Below are 14899 nucleotides of genomic sequence, written 5' to 3' on the forward strand. Positions count from 1 at the left end.
AAGTTTCTAACTCCTGACCAGATATTCTGATTCAGCTGAAATAATGATAGTAAATCTTCACCTTTGAGTTTCAAATTTTGAAGGGATTCTCAACAAGTAGTTGCTAATGAAGATAATCTTAGGCGCGAGCGTATTGATACCTGGGAAGCAAGGAAGTTACCAGCTGGAAGGCAGGCACAAATAATCCCAAGTGTAATTTCCGCACAGGTAACAAGATCAGTGCGCTTAGATGTCCATGTCGTATCAGTTGAGTTTTGATACATAATCACCCATACTAACCGGACAATGGTCACAACACACACTATACCACCTGCGGCCAGGATAAGAACAATTTTGAATTTCTTCATAAGGGGCAAATGAAGAAGTGGAATCAGTATTATGGGCAGAGCTAAGATAACCAAATCAGTGATCACACTGAATATTGTGTCGCTAAGGAAGACCTTCAGCACATGGAGACATGCCCCACTAGTAGCTTCAGTGCCTTGCCAAAATGCACTAATAGGCATGCAGATGCGGATCTTAACAACTGTTGCTGCAATCGTGTAGGCCACTAGCACCCCACTGAATATGTAGATAAAATAAACTGGCACTGGATATGGTGCGAAGAATCGTGCAAGCATAAAAAGAATCGACAGCTTGACTGTAAGAATAAGTGGGCTGTAGATGACATTTATTATGTAGGAGGCCTAGGTAGGAAGTTCAGTAAACAGTCTGCATACTCCCATACTTCACCTACCTTCAAAAAAAGAACCATGTTGTCCTTTGGTATATCCCATTGATGATTTCCACCGCCTGCATATGCCGCTGGCGAGACAGGTCAATTTTGTCACCGAGATTTATTCTCGAGAACGTACATAGTAGCTGAAGTGAAAACCATGTTGTTGCTAGGATCTAATTGTCGCAGTCAAAACAACAACTCTAATAATCCACCATAGGAAACATGTCCTCATACCCAAGATATAAGACACATCCCTGATCCGATCAATGACTATAAATATCAGGGAATCTGGGTAACTACTTACAGTCCTCAACAAAAAACACATGTTGCATGAATATCTTGACATATAGCCTCATTATAACAACGCATGCGACAACAGGGATGCAAATAAACTGGGTAACTTTGACCCATATTTGAAACCCTCCGGATGGATTACTAAAGTTCGGTATAATATTTGGCGGTGGTGGAGCAGCTGGCTCTTGCGACATAGCAACAGTTGAGAAATCATACTACCTCTTATATTTAACAGAAGCAAAACTCATTTTGAATTCGATACAGAGGAGCGCCAGAGACAGAAGGGCTTGAGCGGATGACTCGAACTGTCCAAGTGGGTTAGCCGCTTTATAGTTGACATGTGGTTTCTCGGCGGAATCGCTACACTCCACGTCATCGAAAGGTCATCAATAAATCCACATATTCCACACGAGCTACCTACCTCTGTATTGAATACTCGAAAGGCTTTTTTAATATCTCCGTATCTCTGTCACAACAGATCTGGGGGATCTGAAACCTTAAAGAAGAGTGGTCTAATAGTACTCTCCGATACATTAACCTAAGGTCTAAATAATGTACTCGACATTTGACAGGGCTTTCTGTGAGAAGATCACAAGCAAAAACTGCTTCATCTAGGATGGCATTTGAAAAGCACTCAACTGTTTGATCATCCAAAGTCTCAAAGAGCTGGCCACCATACCAAAAGAGGCTGGGCTTTTGGGCATAGAGCAATGCGGTGCGTGCGATTTATCAGTCTAGAGATCCATCAACTAGCTCTTAAATCTCATAAGAGTAAAATCCAGGCAATAAGCCATGGCCATCCTATAGATCACATACTCGTGCCAGTAACTTAGCATCACCTTAAAGATCGGGCGGCATCAGAGGATAGTATCGCATAGTATATAGCCATAGCAGCCAGTATTCAAGGTCAAACCTTTCCAAACTGCCTGCGTATGCTGCCCGGAAGGTATTCTCCATATCTAGATAAAACAGCTGTCTCTTATATCCGGGAAAGCAATAAACAGCTCCATCATGGCATAGATAGACTCTTTCAGAATACTGAAGAGATGCTTTCAGCTTTCCAAGTATTTAAAGTCCTCAAAGAAGGTAAATAAAGAAGCCAACAGTCCATTAAGCCGTTCCAGATACCCAGATGGCCGCTCGCCTATCTTGAATAATGCAGCAAAGACCTGGCACCTTAGGACCAATCCCTTTACCACTTTGGCATCACTGCAGGAAGTACCGGGTACAAAGGCAATCTACTCTAATAAGGTCCTATATATAATAGAATTGTCACGACTAATATATGCCATCTATCATGCTGAACGCAGCGAGAACGATACTAGTCGAGTTGCCTGTTGGTACGGAGCGAGAATGAAAATCCGAGGTGAGGTTATGAAAAATATTATTTCCAAAATACGACAGCAGGGCTTTGTTCTTGGTCAGTTATACCTTTATAGGTATGATTGGATTATCTTGATTCTTTGCAAACGCTCGGACTCTTGGTATCTGCGTAAAGCCACCACAATCCCTGCTATTGACATTTGATTAGGGAGTTTGAAGCCAATCAATTCCATATGCCAGGACACATAAAGTGGGGGGAACATTTCACAAAGATAGCAAGTTTTGCGTGCTTCGCTGTCCTGATGCCATAATAGTATAAATAACTGACAGAAGCCCCAGGGAACAATAAGGACCAGCCGCAATATAAGTCCAGGCAACAACCAGCCAAATGCTTTCCGTATTATGATGAAGCCTGTATATTTGCCTGAATATGGTGGTGTGACTCCTGGTGTGTGCGTACACCTCGTTTCTACCATCTCTGGGATGGGTTTTCAGACCTCATTTTTGCCTCCCACAGGGTATTCGGAAAGAACAGCGTTAAGCCAGACCATCTATGGACCAAGCGCGGATGGAGCGGTAGCCATCAGTCAAATCTCACAGGCTTGTCATCTGCGCGGATGAGCAAGACTGGAAGGTGAGACCCCGCCATTCTCCCGCAGTGAGTCTCGTCATGTCGCTGCCGCAGCAGATGCATAGAGCTAGTCATGCAACTGACTGTGCCATAATACATGTACTTGATCACGGGTATCATCTATGATTGCTGTTCCTTGTAGCTGTTGAATGCGGCGTTTAATGATTGGTTGTAATGCCGTTTTTGAGCGAATCAACACCAACTGCCCGCGCTAGGCACCAGAGAGATGCTTTTTTCCAATTTTTAATTTACGCTGATCATGCCTTGCCACAACAAGGCTGGATTCTACCAACTGTAAGTGGGCGGTTCTGTTGGCTGGATAGCCTTGCGGCAGACAGTGCCTACAAGACCGGAGATTGTTATTTTAGAGACCGCTAAGCCTTTGATCCATCTATTTCATTCAGTATCCATTCTCCCATCTCAATATGAACCCAGTAGATAATAAATCCTCCCATCCCAACGCAATCATCGCCGCGTATCTAACGGAGCACACGACGGAATATCAACTCCTCTCCGAGCTCAGACAGAGAGTATTACTTCTTGCACCCTTGAAGTGGGCGAATGCTAACAAGCCTCCCAGGGATGGAATAATCCAGAAGGCGACTTGTTCTTCCAGCGCCAGCGCCAGAATGCCGATGAAGCAGATAGCCGTACGGCCATTTTTTTCTTCCGTATGATGAAGAATATAGGTCAGGAGATGCAGAAGTGCACAAAAGCTCTTCGAATCAACCATACATACCAACCCCGTATTCTCGACCTGTGTTTTGCCCCAGGAGGCTTTCTGGCCACCGCTTTACGCCTGAACCCCAGTGCGTCTGCAATGGGATTCAGTCTGCCACCCTCGCAAGGAGGCCACCGTGATTTGCTACCCTCCCATCCAAACATTCAGTTGAAGTTTCTGGACGTCACGATGCTGGCGGAAGATATGGGTGCAACGGAGATCCCAGCCGGGCATCCAGACGCGGAGCGATTTCTACCCAGACAATTCGCCGACGAACAGACCTTTGATCTTATTTTCTGTGATGGACAAGTCCTCCGGACCCATGAACGGGCTGCATATCGTGAGCGACGAGAGGCGGCACGACTGTCAATTTCGCAGCTGGCCCTTGGGTTGGAGCATATCTACCCTGGTGGGACAATGGTTGTCCTCTTGCACAAGGTGGAGGCATGGGATACTGTCAAGCTTCTCTATCAGTTCTCGCAGTTCTCTTCTGTGCGGTTGTTTAAACCGAGAAAAAGTCATAGCAAGCGATCGTCGTTTTATATGATCGCGAGAAATATACAGAGAGAGCAACCCGAAGCTATTCGCGCGATTGCGCAATGGAAGAGATTATGGAAGGCGGCGACTTTCGGGACGGATCAGATGTATCTCGAGGCACTGAACGAAGACGGGCTTGATCCTGCAACTCTTCTTGAGGAGTTTGGGCCAAGGCTAGTGAAGCTGGGAAGAAAAGTCTGGGAGATACAAGCGACTGCGTTGGAAGGGGCGCCTTTTACTCAGGGTTAAAGTGGTACTTATCCTTCATGATAAGCCACCATTATACAATAGTCACTGTCGATTTTCGACCCAGGCATACCCAGGCGGTGTGAATGAAATTAGATATGTTAAGGACAATGACCAGGATTAAATCTTATAATGAATTTAATATGGGGATTTCTCCTAGCTTACACATAGTCAAATTCGATTGGTTCGCACATTACATATCTCTCGATTTGTACGAGTACAATGGCTAGCTGCCGGCTTCTTCTATGAAATATCGAATTCCATATTTTCTACACAGGCTTCCATTTCTCACATCGCCTGCGGTGGAAGAGTTGAAAGACGGGGCTGGTTTACAGCGCAGCAAGGATAGCTCCATAGGCATCCTTAGCTTGGTAGTTGCCATCGAACAACAATGGGCTCTCATCCGAGCGCCATGAGTCCTAGATAAGACTGTTAGCTCCTAGCTATACACCGCAATGGAGAGAGGAAAAGTACCTTGTCAGAGACACCCCAAACAGTGATACCGATACACTTGGGTACATTCAAGCACGCATTGACAACCTATATTATCTTTTAGCACGGTTAATTCTAATAAACGAACGATATACGGACATTCACGTAGTCGTTGGAGCCGGCTCCTGCAATGTCAAGTTCGGTAATAGCCAATTCCGAGACACCAGTGGACGCAAGGGCCTTCAGGGCGTCCTGGGTTCCTGAAGTTGGGAATCCCCCAGAGCTGAGAAATAAGGTCAGCAAAATACATCGTTGTTGAGCAGCAAATATTTCACCTGTAGTGAGATTGAGAGCCTAGGATTTATTAGTCGAGTTGCGTTACAAGGAAACTCAGGCAACTTACCGATTCCATCAATAGGAATTCCTGCAGCAATCCACTTTTTAACCTTGCTCACAAATCCCTGAGTCTTGGCGTAGGAAGCGGAATCCAGGCTGGAAGAGATATTTAGCACAACTTCACCTATGCCACGTTGGTAGATCTTACTTGTAGTCATTGATGTACAGCTTGGCGTTGGGATCAGCGGCACGAGCAGCTTCAAAGGCGATTCGGACAAAGTCTTCACCAAGAACCTTTGAGAACACGCTGTCGCGAAGGGATCCATCCTCAGCGAAGATTTCATTCACCACATCCTGTCACGGTCAGTGAGACGAAAATTCGAGTTTACCTCGTGACTTACCCAGGCGTAGATCTTCCCTTTGTATTGGGTCATGACCTTGGTGACATGGTCCTGAATAACCTTGGTAAGAGTGTTGGGATCATTGATCTGCTGAACCCATTGTGGGAGCTGAGAGTGCCAAACTATGGTTTTATCCGTTAATGCATAGCTCCAGTACTCATAATGTGATGAGAACCTACCAAGGGTATGTCCTCGCATAAGCTTCTCATGTTGCTGCGCGTAGTTGACCTATATCACTCGAGTCAGATTAATCCGGAGCAAAACAAGAAAAAAAAAAACATACAACAGCGTCAGATCCGCTGAAACTGAAGCTACCCTGCGAAGCTACCTGAGGTCAGCCTTTGTAAATAATTGACGAACAAAGAGACACATACGCTCGGTTGCATCCCACTTCAGGCTATTCTCGGGAGTCAGGGCGCTGAAATCAGCAGCAATGATAGCCTCATTCTGGCTATTCTGCAATGATTGACCCTCCGCAATGGTTCCGAAATACTTCTTGCCATGTGCCTTGAAGGCATTGTTGATGCTCTGCGGCGCCTGGCGACCAGTCACATATGCGGATGCGACAGTGGTAATAAGGGCGCCATACGCGAGCGAAGAGAGTTGGACCATTTTGAACAAATGACAGGAATAAGCAATTCAGTATCAAAGAAATGTTTGTTGTCGAATTTCAAGGTTTACAATAGCAAAATTGAGCGTGATCCAGGTTGATATTTATATGTGTGAGGCCTTAACAGCTTTATGCTATGGTGAGTGAATTTGATAGAAGTATTTATAAAGTAAAATATATAAAACAGGGATGGTATATCCCTATCAGGAAGGTCTCCGTGACTATTCTAGTGTCCACCATGCGATTCACGGCTTTGTCTTTCATGCAAGCATGATTGACAGTATGTGGGGCTTCATCGGCAGTTTAGAGGGGTAATGATTGCCGGTCTATGATGGTGTAATTGCCAGGAACAAATGCGATGATACTTAGATTGTTTTAGAGCGGGCTGGGGTCGCTTGGCTCTTGGAAAAAGAAGTGGTCGACAAGGGACTAGAATTGAGTGCCAGAACATACGGAGAAAATCGAATGTTCTCTACCTATAGACCAGTCACAACGCCGGGCTGGAACTCGGCCAAGACAACCGACCTTGAACCATGCAAGCCTTCATTGACAAATAGCCTATACTGTACAAATGTATATGCATGTGCACTGCCTAATTTCACCACCGTTTGTAATTCATACGCCCAATAAATTTGCCAAAATCCCTTCATTATGCCTAAACTTCCTACTGGTCGAATGAGCGCTCTTGGGACACGCGATTTGAATCCCAAGTTATAGCGTTTTATGATGTCGGTTTGGATTGATTAAGTGATTGATTGCACTACCTCCCAAGTAAGAGCTTTGAGAAAGTTTCATGCGGCTAATACATCTAACAATGGTCTGTAAATTTTCGGAATGCGTCCTTCACATCATTTGACCAATATACGGGACAACAGTAAGAGCAAGGTGAGCACGTTCAATGGGAATATAGGTGCTCATCATCTGAGGTGGCTCGGGAGGGTTGGGGCTGGTTTTAGGTAGGTGGGACTATCCGCTAACCCTACCCAGATTTTGGTCTATCCACCAGACCCTGACTTAAGCCTAACAAAGTTTAAGGGTCAGACATTGTTCGTCTGCACGCAGAATAGAAGGGTCGGTTAATCAACTCTCTTCAGGCTAAGGAGGTTAGCGTAGAAGCCTATGGGCTACTCAAGGATCCATTTAATTAATTATACAACGGCATTTGGTAGCTCTTCAGGTATTCAGCATTGTCCTTTGGAAAAATCACATGTGTCCTGAGTTCGCTTGAGCCGTCGTTAATTAAGGTCTCCGAGACATTCTTTGGGCTAGTCTGTCTCAGGTTTTATCCGTCGATCAAAATGAGGGATTACGGTGAGCAAGAAACCAGGAGATAAAACGTAGTTAATTAATATTCCTCTCGACTTTCTGCAATAACAATTTCCATTTGCTTTTCTGCTATCTCTCGTCTAATACATAGCGTTCCAATGTGGGGATCAAAGGCGCCAAGATTGGCGAAGCCCTGTCTGGGACTGTATTACTCACATCTGAGTAAGGTGTCATGGCGCAGTACCAGCTTCTGTTAAGAGCCAATCATTTACTGGTAAGGTAAGTAGCAGCGCGACCTAGACTCATGATATGAGCTACAGCGATCTGGTTTGCACTAATCCCCATTAGATAAGGATCGTGGATCCATGGAACCTGGAATAATTTCCGTGATATGATAGACAGCCGACTTGGCGGCTAACCCCGCCTTTGGCAAAGGTGGAGGAAGGCTGCAAAAAGAGACAGTAACAGCAATTTAGCCTAAATCTTCCAATCTGTATGAGCTATTAACAGATGCTACGTCCTCATCTACCATCTAAATAGGGTTGGTTAGTATGCCAAGATCCCGTCGGCAATCGAGCTTCATTTCTCACTGCCGAAAACAAGCTTTAGTCCCCTATGAAAGGCGCTTGTATTAGGGGTTGGATCTAGTTTGATGGAGACTAGCTTACTCTTTGAGGGCCTTGTCCACCTTAAGTAGCGTCTCCGCTTGTTACAGATAACGTTCATTTGATACCATTTGTTCCTAAATGAGCGAATCTCTCTAAATGCCTCGGGGGCTGGCAAGTAGCATAATATCTTTGTCCATGTCTAACGTGCGTAGCTGAGATCTAGGGGTGCCAATTTCCTGGGGCCGGCAATGCACCAACTGCTTCGGCATGGGAAGGATATCCCGGTCATTTGATCCTACTAAACTCATACCCTGGCTTTGAAATCTCCGATGTTCTTCCGATTGAACTACATCCTAGTATAATATTAAAGATACTGTTAGATATATATTAATGTTCCTAAAGAACGGTATTAGTCCGAAGATCTATGCCTTAGACAGGAGTATTTCCGAAGAGGAAGCTGGACCTGAAGTAAAGTCACGCTATGTGCTCAAGTTGAGACGTGCCAATCATGGCTAAAGATGGATTAGCCGGTGCTTCGGTCCTGTAAACCGTGCCTATGTAGGAGATTTACTGTCGATCCCGACAGATATTGCTGATACTGAATATTTCGTGAATTCGGAAGAAAGAAGACACCATATAATATACCGGAAATGCGTTAATCTTCCGTCATGTCAGCAGCCTGCCCACTCCGTGCTTTATAAACAGCGTTCGCCGCCAGTACTCCCAGGCCTGTATTCTCATCGATCAGACTTGAAACACCACCTATACTCTCACTATGAAGCTCCCCTTGATACTTTCCACCCTCGTAGCCACAGCGTTCAGTCAAAAGGAGCTGTGTGCGCAATATGATTCTGCCTCAAGCCCTCCATATTCCGTGAACAACAATCTCTGGGGAAAGGACCAGGGAACCGGCTCCCAGTGCGTCTATGTTGACAACCTCTCTAGCTCGGGCGCTGCATGGCACACTACCTGGAATTGGAGCGGTGGCGAAGGCACGGTGAAGAGCTATTCCAACTCCGGAGTCACCTTTGAGAAGAAGCTTGTGAGCGACGTTAGCAGTATCCCCACCAATGTGGAATGGGAACAGGATAACACCAATGTCAACGCTGATGTGGCATATGACCTGTTTACCGCTGCGGACAAGAATCACGCCACATCAAGCGGTGATTATGAACTGATGATTTGGTACGTATCAGCTGATTACCCCTGCAGCCGTTTCTTCTACATAGCTTGTACAGCAAGGAAAGTTCAATAAACTGACTCCGTCGGATTTCTACTTCTTCCAGGCTCGCACGCTACGGTACTATCCAGCCAATTGGCACCAAAATCGATTCACCTACAATTGGAGGCCATACGTGGGAGCTGTGGTACGGCACCACCACCCAGGCAGGCGCTGAACAGAAGACGTACAGCTTCGTCTCGGCAACCCCGATCAACTCATGGAAAGGAGACATCAAGCCATTTTTCGACTACATTACATCTAAGCAGAACTTCCCTGCTTCTAGCCAGTACTTGACCAGTAAGGATACACAAAATTAACCCACACACAAGCAAAATCACTAATAAGAACAATGTAAAGACCTGCAGTTCGGAACTGAGCCTTTCACTGGTGGCCCAGTAACTTTCAAGGTTCCTCAATGGACTGCCAGTGTTAACTAAGAATATGGAAGCCTCATGATCTATTCCTCAACGGGCTGGTGGCCCACGGTGTAGTTGGCATGTTCTGCTTACCCCCACTACCTATGGATGTCTTCAATTGCTTCAGAACATGGGTGATTGTGACCGATTTTCCTATAGGTTGGACTTTGGCTTGAAGAACATATCCAGTGTTTTTATACTAGCAGGAGGAATTTAGGCAGTTAGCAATCCTGTCTATTCATGTTATCTAGTTTTCTGTATTTGATCTGGCCTTATAGCGATCTGCTGCCAATCTGACATTGTCTTTGCTTGGTATTTGTTCACTGCTCTGACTTACTTCTCTGCGTAGTCTTATGTGCAACCTCACCTTTATCATTCAAATGTTTACATCTATATAGTCCTCCTTTATGGTGTGTCTAGTACATACGACCACAGGGTGTGGAGAACAGGGCTTCCCGTCCGCTCAGCCGTACTTAAGCCACACGCCGGCAGGTTAGTAGTTGGGTGGGTGACCACCAGCGAATCCCTGCTGTTGTATGTTTTTTTGCTTTTTATATTTCATTTTTGTATATTTTAGTGCTCTTCTTTATTGATAGCAATTTCCATTGCATACAGACCAGCAGATAAATCAGGAAACATAATATGGTTCCATATCGTGAACCTCAATCTTTATCCGAGAAGCCAGCCCCACAGTTCAGCCGCAGCTGAAAAAAATGACGTAGTTATAAACCCCATGGAGCAGTGATCTACATAGAGGGGTAATATTAATAGACCTTGAGTCCCGAGAGACAGAAAAGACGATTGTAACCATCCTGCTGCAGTCTACAGCCCAGATAAAACAACATGTCTGACACCGAAAGAAAGGTATGTACTATAGCATCCCTAGCCCTGTCCAGAAATAGAGCTAACATAGTCATCAGAGCGTTAGCATTCGATTCGATAACATCGAGGCATACCAGGAACATGATGCCACTGTTAATGCGTGAGTCTTGACTATATCTCCATGGTCAGGAATATATTTACTGGTTATAAAAGCATAATGACCAAGGATGCTTCAAACGGGGAAGAATTTATCATGCAGCCAAGCTATCCCCCAATCTACTGCCCCCCGTAAGTTTGACTTTGCCTCCAATTGAGTATGTACGTGCTAATGTACGTTCGTATGCCAGACCGATGTCATCGGATGCTATTGAAAAGCTGCAAGCTTTGGAGGGGGTTCAGGTTATCGTACACGACAACTAAGACGAACTTGCCATGTTTGAATGATGGTGGTTCCCCAGAATGTATTAGATAGACTCATGTGACCATCCTTTAGATAACTGAAATCAGAGTATTATTTTATGCAGGACCTAAAACTCATCTGGCGCGGGTACAGGGTAAAACCCTTCAATGGGGTTCAGCTGGAGCTGTACATAATATTCTATAATGTGGGTATGGTGGGGTTAAGATACCGTCTCAGCTGAAAAATGTGTGGCTGAGCTGTTCCTATGGCATGTAGCGCTCTGTGGTTGGATATAACTAGTGAGGGGTATGGCTGAAAGGACAATCATTATTAATAATACTAATTAGCTGAATATGATTATTCAAAGCTGCCCCTCCTTCTTCGACTAGTTCCATCCCTCATCTCCTTCACTCTATTGGAATCACATCACTCCTCTGACAATCTGTACAGTAAGAACCTTTACTCTTTTATAGTGTTTCTCTAACATGACATTAGAGCCCGCGGCAAAGTGATGAAGAGAATAAAATAAAATCCGAAATCCCGTATGCCCTATTCCTACTGATCATAGCCTTCGACGAGGATCTTAGTCGCGACTCGTATACCTCATTTGTTATTATGTTAAGAAAGACAGTCTTCCGAATGACAAAGGCTGTAGCCTCCAAGTCCTATCTCCAAAGTCTAGTTCAGGGAGAGTCATTGACTGAGAACCTGCAAATCTATCGATCAGAGACATATGACCTGTTAGATCCTGGTGAAAGGAAGGGTTTCTTAAGGATATTTCTAGGCCTCATTCAGTATCTCAATATCAACACCATCGACACGAGAGTTTAGAATTTCTATGGGGATATTTAATTATCTATTTCCAGCGGCACTATCTTGGTATGCCTTCGAGGGAGGGAAGACAATATGTCTCGCGTCTAATTTAGATCCTATAGGAACTTGCATTTATCAATTTTTTAATTAGGGTTACAGTAATCACTGAACTATATTATCTCTAGATGTATTACTGACTTAGTATAGAGAGCTCGCTTTAAGCTTCCTGAGGCCTCGTCTGGCCCTCCAATAGTTACTGTGCACCAAGATTTCTGGACAGCCCTTGATGACCCACGACCACTTTTGAACAAACAGCTGAGAGACTTCCCAGCTCTGCGGAAGCCAGGGGTCACCCCATACCATGATCCCGACATCACCGCTGGCGGGATCCATGATATCCGTACACAGCTCGCAATCGTCGAATGACTCACTGGCATTGACGAGATTATCGCGCATTCGCGGAAACGGGAAACAATCTAGCCAGGGATGATGGGGGGTTGAGCATTGAGTCGTGGTGGGCAAGAGACTCGCTGGAAGGATTTCTCGGTTGTGTTTGTTTGTGGGGATATTAGTATTGAATGGGGAGATGGCGTCTTCTTCTCCAATGGCCTGGATGCTTAATCCCAGGGCGGCCATGTTATCCACAAAGGCCCGCAGAACGTTGAATTTGGATAAAGTGAATAAATGGTCCAGGCATGGATTTGCAGCGTAGTATCTCTCATAGGCTACTGTGTGAAAGCGCGTCATCATCGCCACGGCCTCTGCGAGCGTGGTTGGTCGTCGTGGCCCTTGGACTGGGTCTGGCCGTGGAAGAATCGATGCATATGAACGGGGCAGGTCGGCCCGGCTCTTCTTGGCCTGCGAGATCAGGGCTTGTTTTTCATGGCGTTTTCTCGCTCCTACGAGAGGGTTAGTGTGCTGTGGTGACAGCAAGGGTGTCGACGACGTACGCAAAGCACGTTGATTGAGTTTATTCTGCAGCTTCTTCCGGAGAGCAGGATCTGTGACTGCGGTCCAATCCTCGTCAAGCCGATGGATCCGCTCTTGCGACATTAGACAAGCCAGGTGGTTACTGTGACAGAGAAAATAGGAGTGGTGAAGCAAAAGGAGAAGTGGCGATGATGCATTGCAAAGAGTGGGGCGGGTCAATCGGATGACGGATTTTCAGCCAATCACAGTCAAGACACCATAGATACCTTAGTATCAAGCAAAGTGGACCATATATATACACATAATGCATAATTATGTGTCCGGGCACATTTTTAGCTTAGTTGTATGGTCATTTTTTGACTGAGAGATAGGATGACTCCGATGAAAAATCCTGACTGGTGTTTCCCAACAGCCTGGGGTTTGCCACTGACCAGTGGATCTCTCCGAGGTCGAGGCGAGGGGATCTACTATAGACATGAATGGCAGATATGCAAAGGATAGACAGAATATCGATTAAAGCTTAAGAGAGAGGATTCGAATAGCATAACAATATACGACTAACAATATACTCATGACACAAATGGTAGCTCTACTCAATCGTCTCGACATGTCCTGCAAGCTCGCCCTGCACCCATCCAAACAATTCCTCCTGAAGATCGCGATTCTGGGCGAGCTGAGACCCTGATTCTGCTTTCCCAACAGGCCCATAGTACTGACCGTGTTTCGCCTCAGGGCTCACCGCCACAAAAATCTGCGACAGCGCGCCTTTCTCCACGGGGGTTGCAGCGAGGCAGACCGCAGCATAGAGGAAGGGTTTGAGGAACGTACCCGTCGAGGCATGGTGGAGGTTCGTCGCGACCATCCCGGGGTGAACGGGGATGATTTTGACGTTTGTTTCCCTCTCCGCCAACGCTTTGGCATAATGGAGATTGGCGAGTTTGGACGTCGTATACCGTTGAGTGGTATGGCGAAGGGGCGCGGTGGTTCGAAGCTCGTCAAAATTGTAAACGTCACTGGGCGCCCGGGCATGAGCGGCAGATGAGAGCATGACCATACGGGCCTGGCTGTTCAGGTTTACCGTGTTGCGGAGAGTTGGGAGGAGAAGCTGAGTGAGGAGCGCTGGGCCCAGGACGTTTGTTCCAAATTGGATCTCGTATCCGTCCTGGGTGACGCCTTCTGGGGTCATCATGATGCCGGCATTGTTGATCAGGATGTCCAGACGAGACTCTCGACTGAGAAAGTCTGCGGCGGCTGCTTTGATGCTTTCGAACGATGCAAGGTCGAGTTGTAAGAAATGGATGTTGGTGAGCTTTGGATTGGCGTGTTTGAGCTCGGAAATGGCTTGTTCGGCCTTGCTTTGGGATCGAGCAGCGAGATAGATACTCGCTGGATTATTCTCGCTGAGCTGGCGGATAGTCTCATAACCGAGACCCATGTTGCCTCCGGTGACAATGATGACCTGGCCGTGGAGGTTAGGAATATCCTGACTGCGGAATGTAGGCATGGCGAAGTTCTCTCCGTTTGTCGGGAAGTCTGGCAAGAAGAAGATAGAGGACTGAAGCAAGGTTGGGAGATGGGGTTTTTAAGCCACTATTTGCCTTTTATATCGGTCCATAGTACTCTCGACACAGAATCAGGCACTTTAATCAAAGTTAGTATATATACACAATTATAGTGTTTGTCCTGATTGGTTGAAAAACCGTCATCCTGCTAGTTCACTATCAATCTGAACAATGATTGGATAAGATAGAGTGAGTGGGTCTTAGAGTATCCGACTATTCCATCACCTAAATTGTCTCACCCTCTTATAGTATTGTGTGGGTGCGCCTTTCACAGCAAGTAGCAACTCTGCCCATCAATTATCTGTTTGTAACATGTTTACTATCCATATACTCCTCTCTGATGTTGTGTCTGGTACATACGACCATAAGGTGTGGAGGTTAGGGCTTCCTATCCACTCAGCCATACTTAAGCTACAAATAGCTAAACTAATTCTTATATCTGTAGGTAAAAGTACTAGTAAGCATAATACTATGTCATGGGTTATACTTGACTTTGTTCAGAATTTGAAGTGTCGAAGACTGTTGGTTTGGTATTAAACTTTCCTTGTTTTGTCCCCTAGAAAGATCACGTGGTAAAAACGCAAATACAGTATTAGATATTATTATAGACT

The 14899-nt window shown here is 45.6% G+C and overlaps 9 protein-coding genes across 9 annotated transcripts; 4 read left to right on the plus strand and 5 right to left on the minus strand.

Annotated features, from left to right (window-relative positions):
- Nucleotides 1–82: 82 nt before the first annotated feature.
- ASPWEDRAFT_44375 (uncharacterized protein) lies at nt 83–1296 on the minus strand. Its single transcript, XM_040836252.1, has 5 exons — nt 1023–1296; nt 953–972; nt 855–891; nt 737–804; nt 83–686 (listed from the first exon to the last, which is right to left on the minus strand). The coding sequence occupies exons 1-5, from the start codon at nt 1204–1206 to the stop codon at nt 90–92; spliced, it is 906 nt and encodes a 301-aa protein (XP_040685960.1). The 5' UTR covers nt 1207–1296; the 3' UTR covers nt 83–89.
- A 1048-nt stretch (nt 1297–2344) lies between these two features.
- On the minus strand, nt 2345–2898 carry ASPWEDRAFT_656808 (uncharacterized protein). The gene has a single exon (XM_040838809.1). The coding sequence runs from the start codon at nt 2809–2811 to the stop codon at nt 2446–2448; it is 366 nt and encodes a 121-aa protein (XP_040685961.1). The 5' UTR covers nt 2812–2898; the 3' UTR covers nt 2345–2445.
- A 493-nt stretch (nt 2899–3391) lies between these two features.
- ASPWEDRAFT_175573 (uncharacterized protein) lies at nt 3392–4473 on the plus strand (the record flags this gene model as incomplete). Its single annotated transcript, XM_040831377.1, has 2 exons — nt 3392–3496; nt 3547–4473. 2 exons carry the CDS (start codon nt 3392–3394, stop codon nt 4471–4473), a joined length of 1032 nt encoding a protein of 343 aa, XP_040685962.1.
- Nucleotides 4474–4614: 141 nt separating this feature from the next.
- Nucleotides 4615–6368, minus strand: ASPWEDRAFT_44378 (endo-1,4-beta-xylanase). Its single transcript, XM_040836253.1, has 10 exons — nt 6014–6368; nt 5923–5963; nt 5819–5867; nt 5640–5761; nt 5447–5592; nt 5306–5394; nt 5238–5256; nt 5062–5185; nt 4945–5010; nt 4615–4889 (listed from the first exon to the last, which is right to left on the minus strand). Exons 1-10 carry the CDS (start codon nt 6249–6251, stop codon nt 4800–4802), a joined length of 984 nt encoding a protein of 327 aa, XP_040685963.1. The 5' UTR covers nt 6252–6368; the 3' UTR covers nt 4615–4799.
- Nucleotides 6369–8898: 2530 nt separating this feature from the next.
- ASPWEDRAFT_53944 (glycoside hydrolase family 12 protein) lies at nt 8899–9782 on the plus strand (the record flags this gene model as incomplete). The annotated part of the gene is made up of 3 exons (XM_040837977.1): nt 8899–9308; nt 9410–9642; nt 9703–9782. 3 exons carry the CDS (start codon nt 8899–8901, stop codon nt 9780–9782), a joined length of 723 nt encoding a protein of 240 aa, XP_040685964.1.
- A 788-nt stretch (nt 9783–10570) lies between these two features.
- Nucleotides 10571–11108, plus strand: ASPWEDRAFT_186480 (uncharacterized protein). Its single transcript, XM_040832134.1, has 4 exons — nt 10571–10625; nt 10682–10743; nt 10797–10871; nt 10931–11108. The coding sequence occupies exons 1-4, from the start codon at nt 10605–10607 to the stop codon at nt 11001–11003; spliced, it is 231 nt and encodes a 76-aa protein (XP_040685965.1). The 5' UTR covers nt 10571–10604; the 3' UTR covers nt 11004–11108.
- A 277-nt stretch (nt 11109–11385) lies between these two features.
- ASPWEDRAFT_656875 (uncharacterized protein) lies at nt 11386–11849 on the plus strand. The gene is made up of 2 exons (XM_040838811.1): nt 11386–11432; nt 11479–11849. The coding sequence occupies exon 2, from the start codon at nt 11599–11601 to the stop codon at nt 11812–11814; it is 216 nt and encodes a 71-aa protein (XP_040685966.1). The 5' UTR covers nt 11386–11432; nt 11479–11598; the 3' UTR covers nt 11815–11849.
- Nucleotides 11850–11994: 145 nt separating this feature from the next.
- On the minus strand, nt 11995–12849 carry ASPWEDRAFT_31207 (bZIP transcription factor; the record flags this gene model as incomplete). The annotated part of the gene is made up of 2 exons (XM_040833520.1): nt 11995–12695; nt 12747–12849. The coding sequence occupies 2 exons, from the start codon at nt 12847–12849 to the stop codon at nt 11995–11997; spliced, it is 804 nt and encodes a 267-aa protein (XP_040685967.1).
- Nucleotides 12850–13062: 213 nt separating this feature from the next.
- ASPWEDRAFT_656889 (uncharacterized protein) lies at nt 13063–14270 on the minus strand. The gene has a single exon (XM_040838812.1). It carries the CDS (start codon nt 14228–14230, stop codon nt 13316–13318), a length of 915 nt encoding a protein of 304 aa, XP_040685968.1. The 5' UTR covers nt 14231–14270; the 3' UTR covers nt 13063–13315.
- Between the last annotated feature and the right edge of the window lie 629 nt (nt 14271–14899).

The sequence above is a fragment of the Aspergillus wentii genome (genome assembly GCF_001890725.1).
Source record: "Aspergillus wentii DTO 134E9 unplaced genomic scaffold ASPWEscaffold_7, whole genome shotgun sequence".
NCBI classification, from domain to species: domain Eukaryota; kingdom Fungi; phylum Ascomycota; class Eurotiomycetes; order Eurotiales; family Aspergillaceae; genus Aspergillus; species Aspergillus wentii.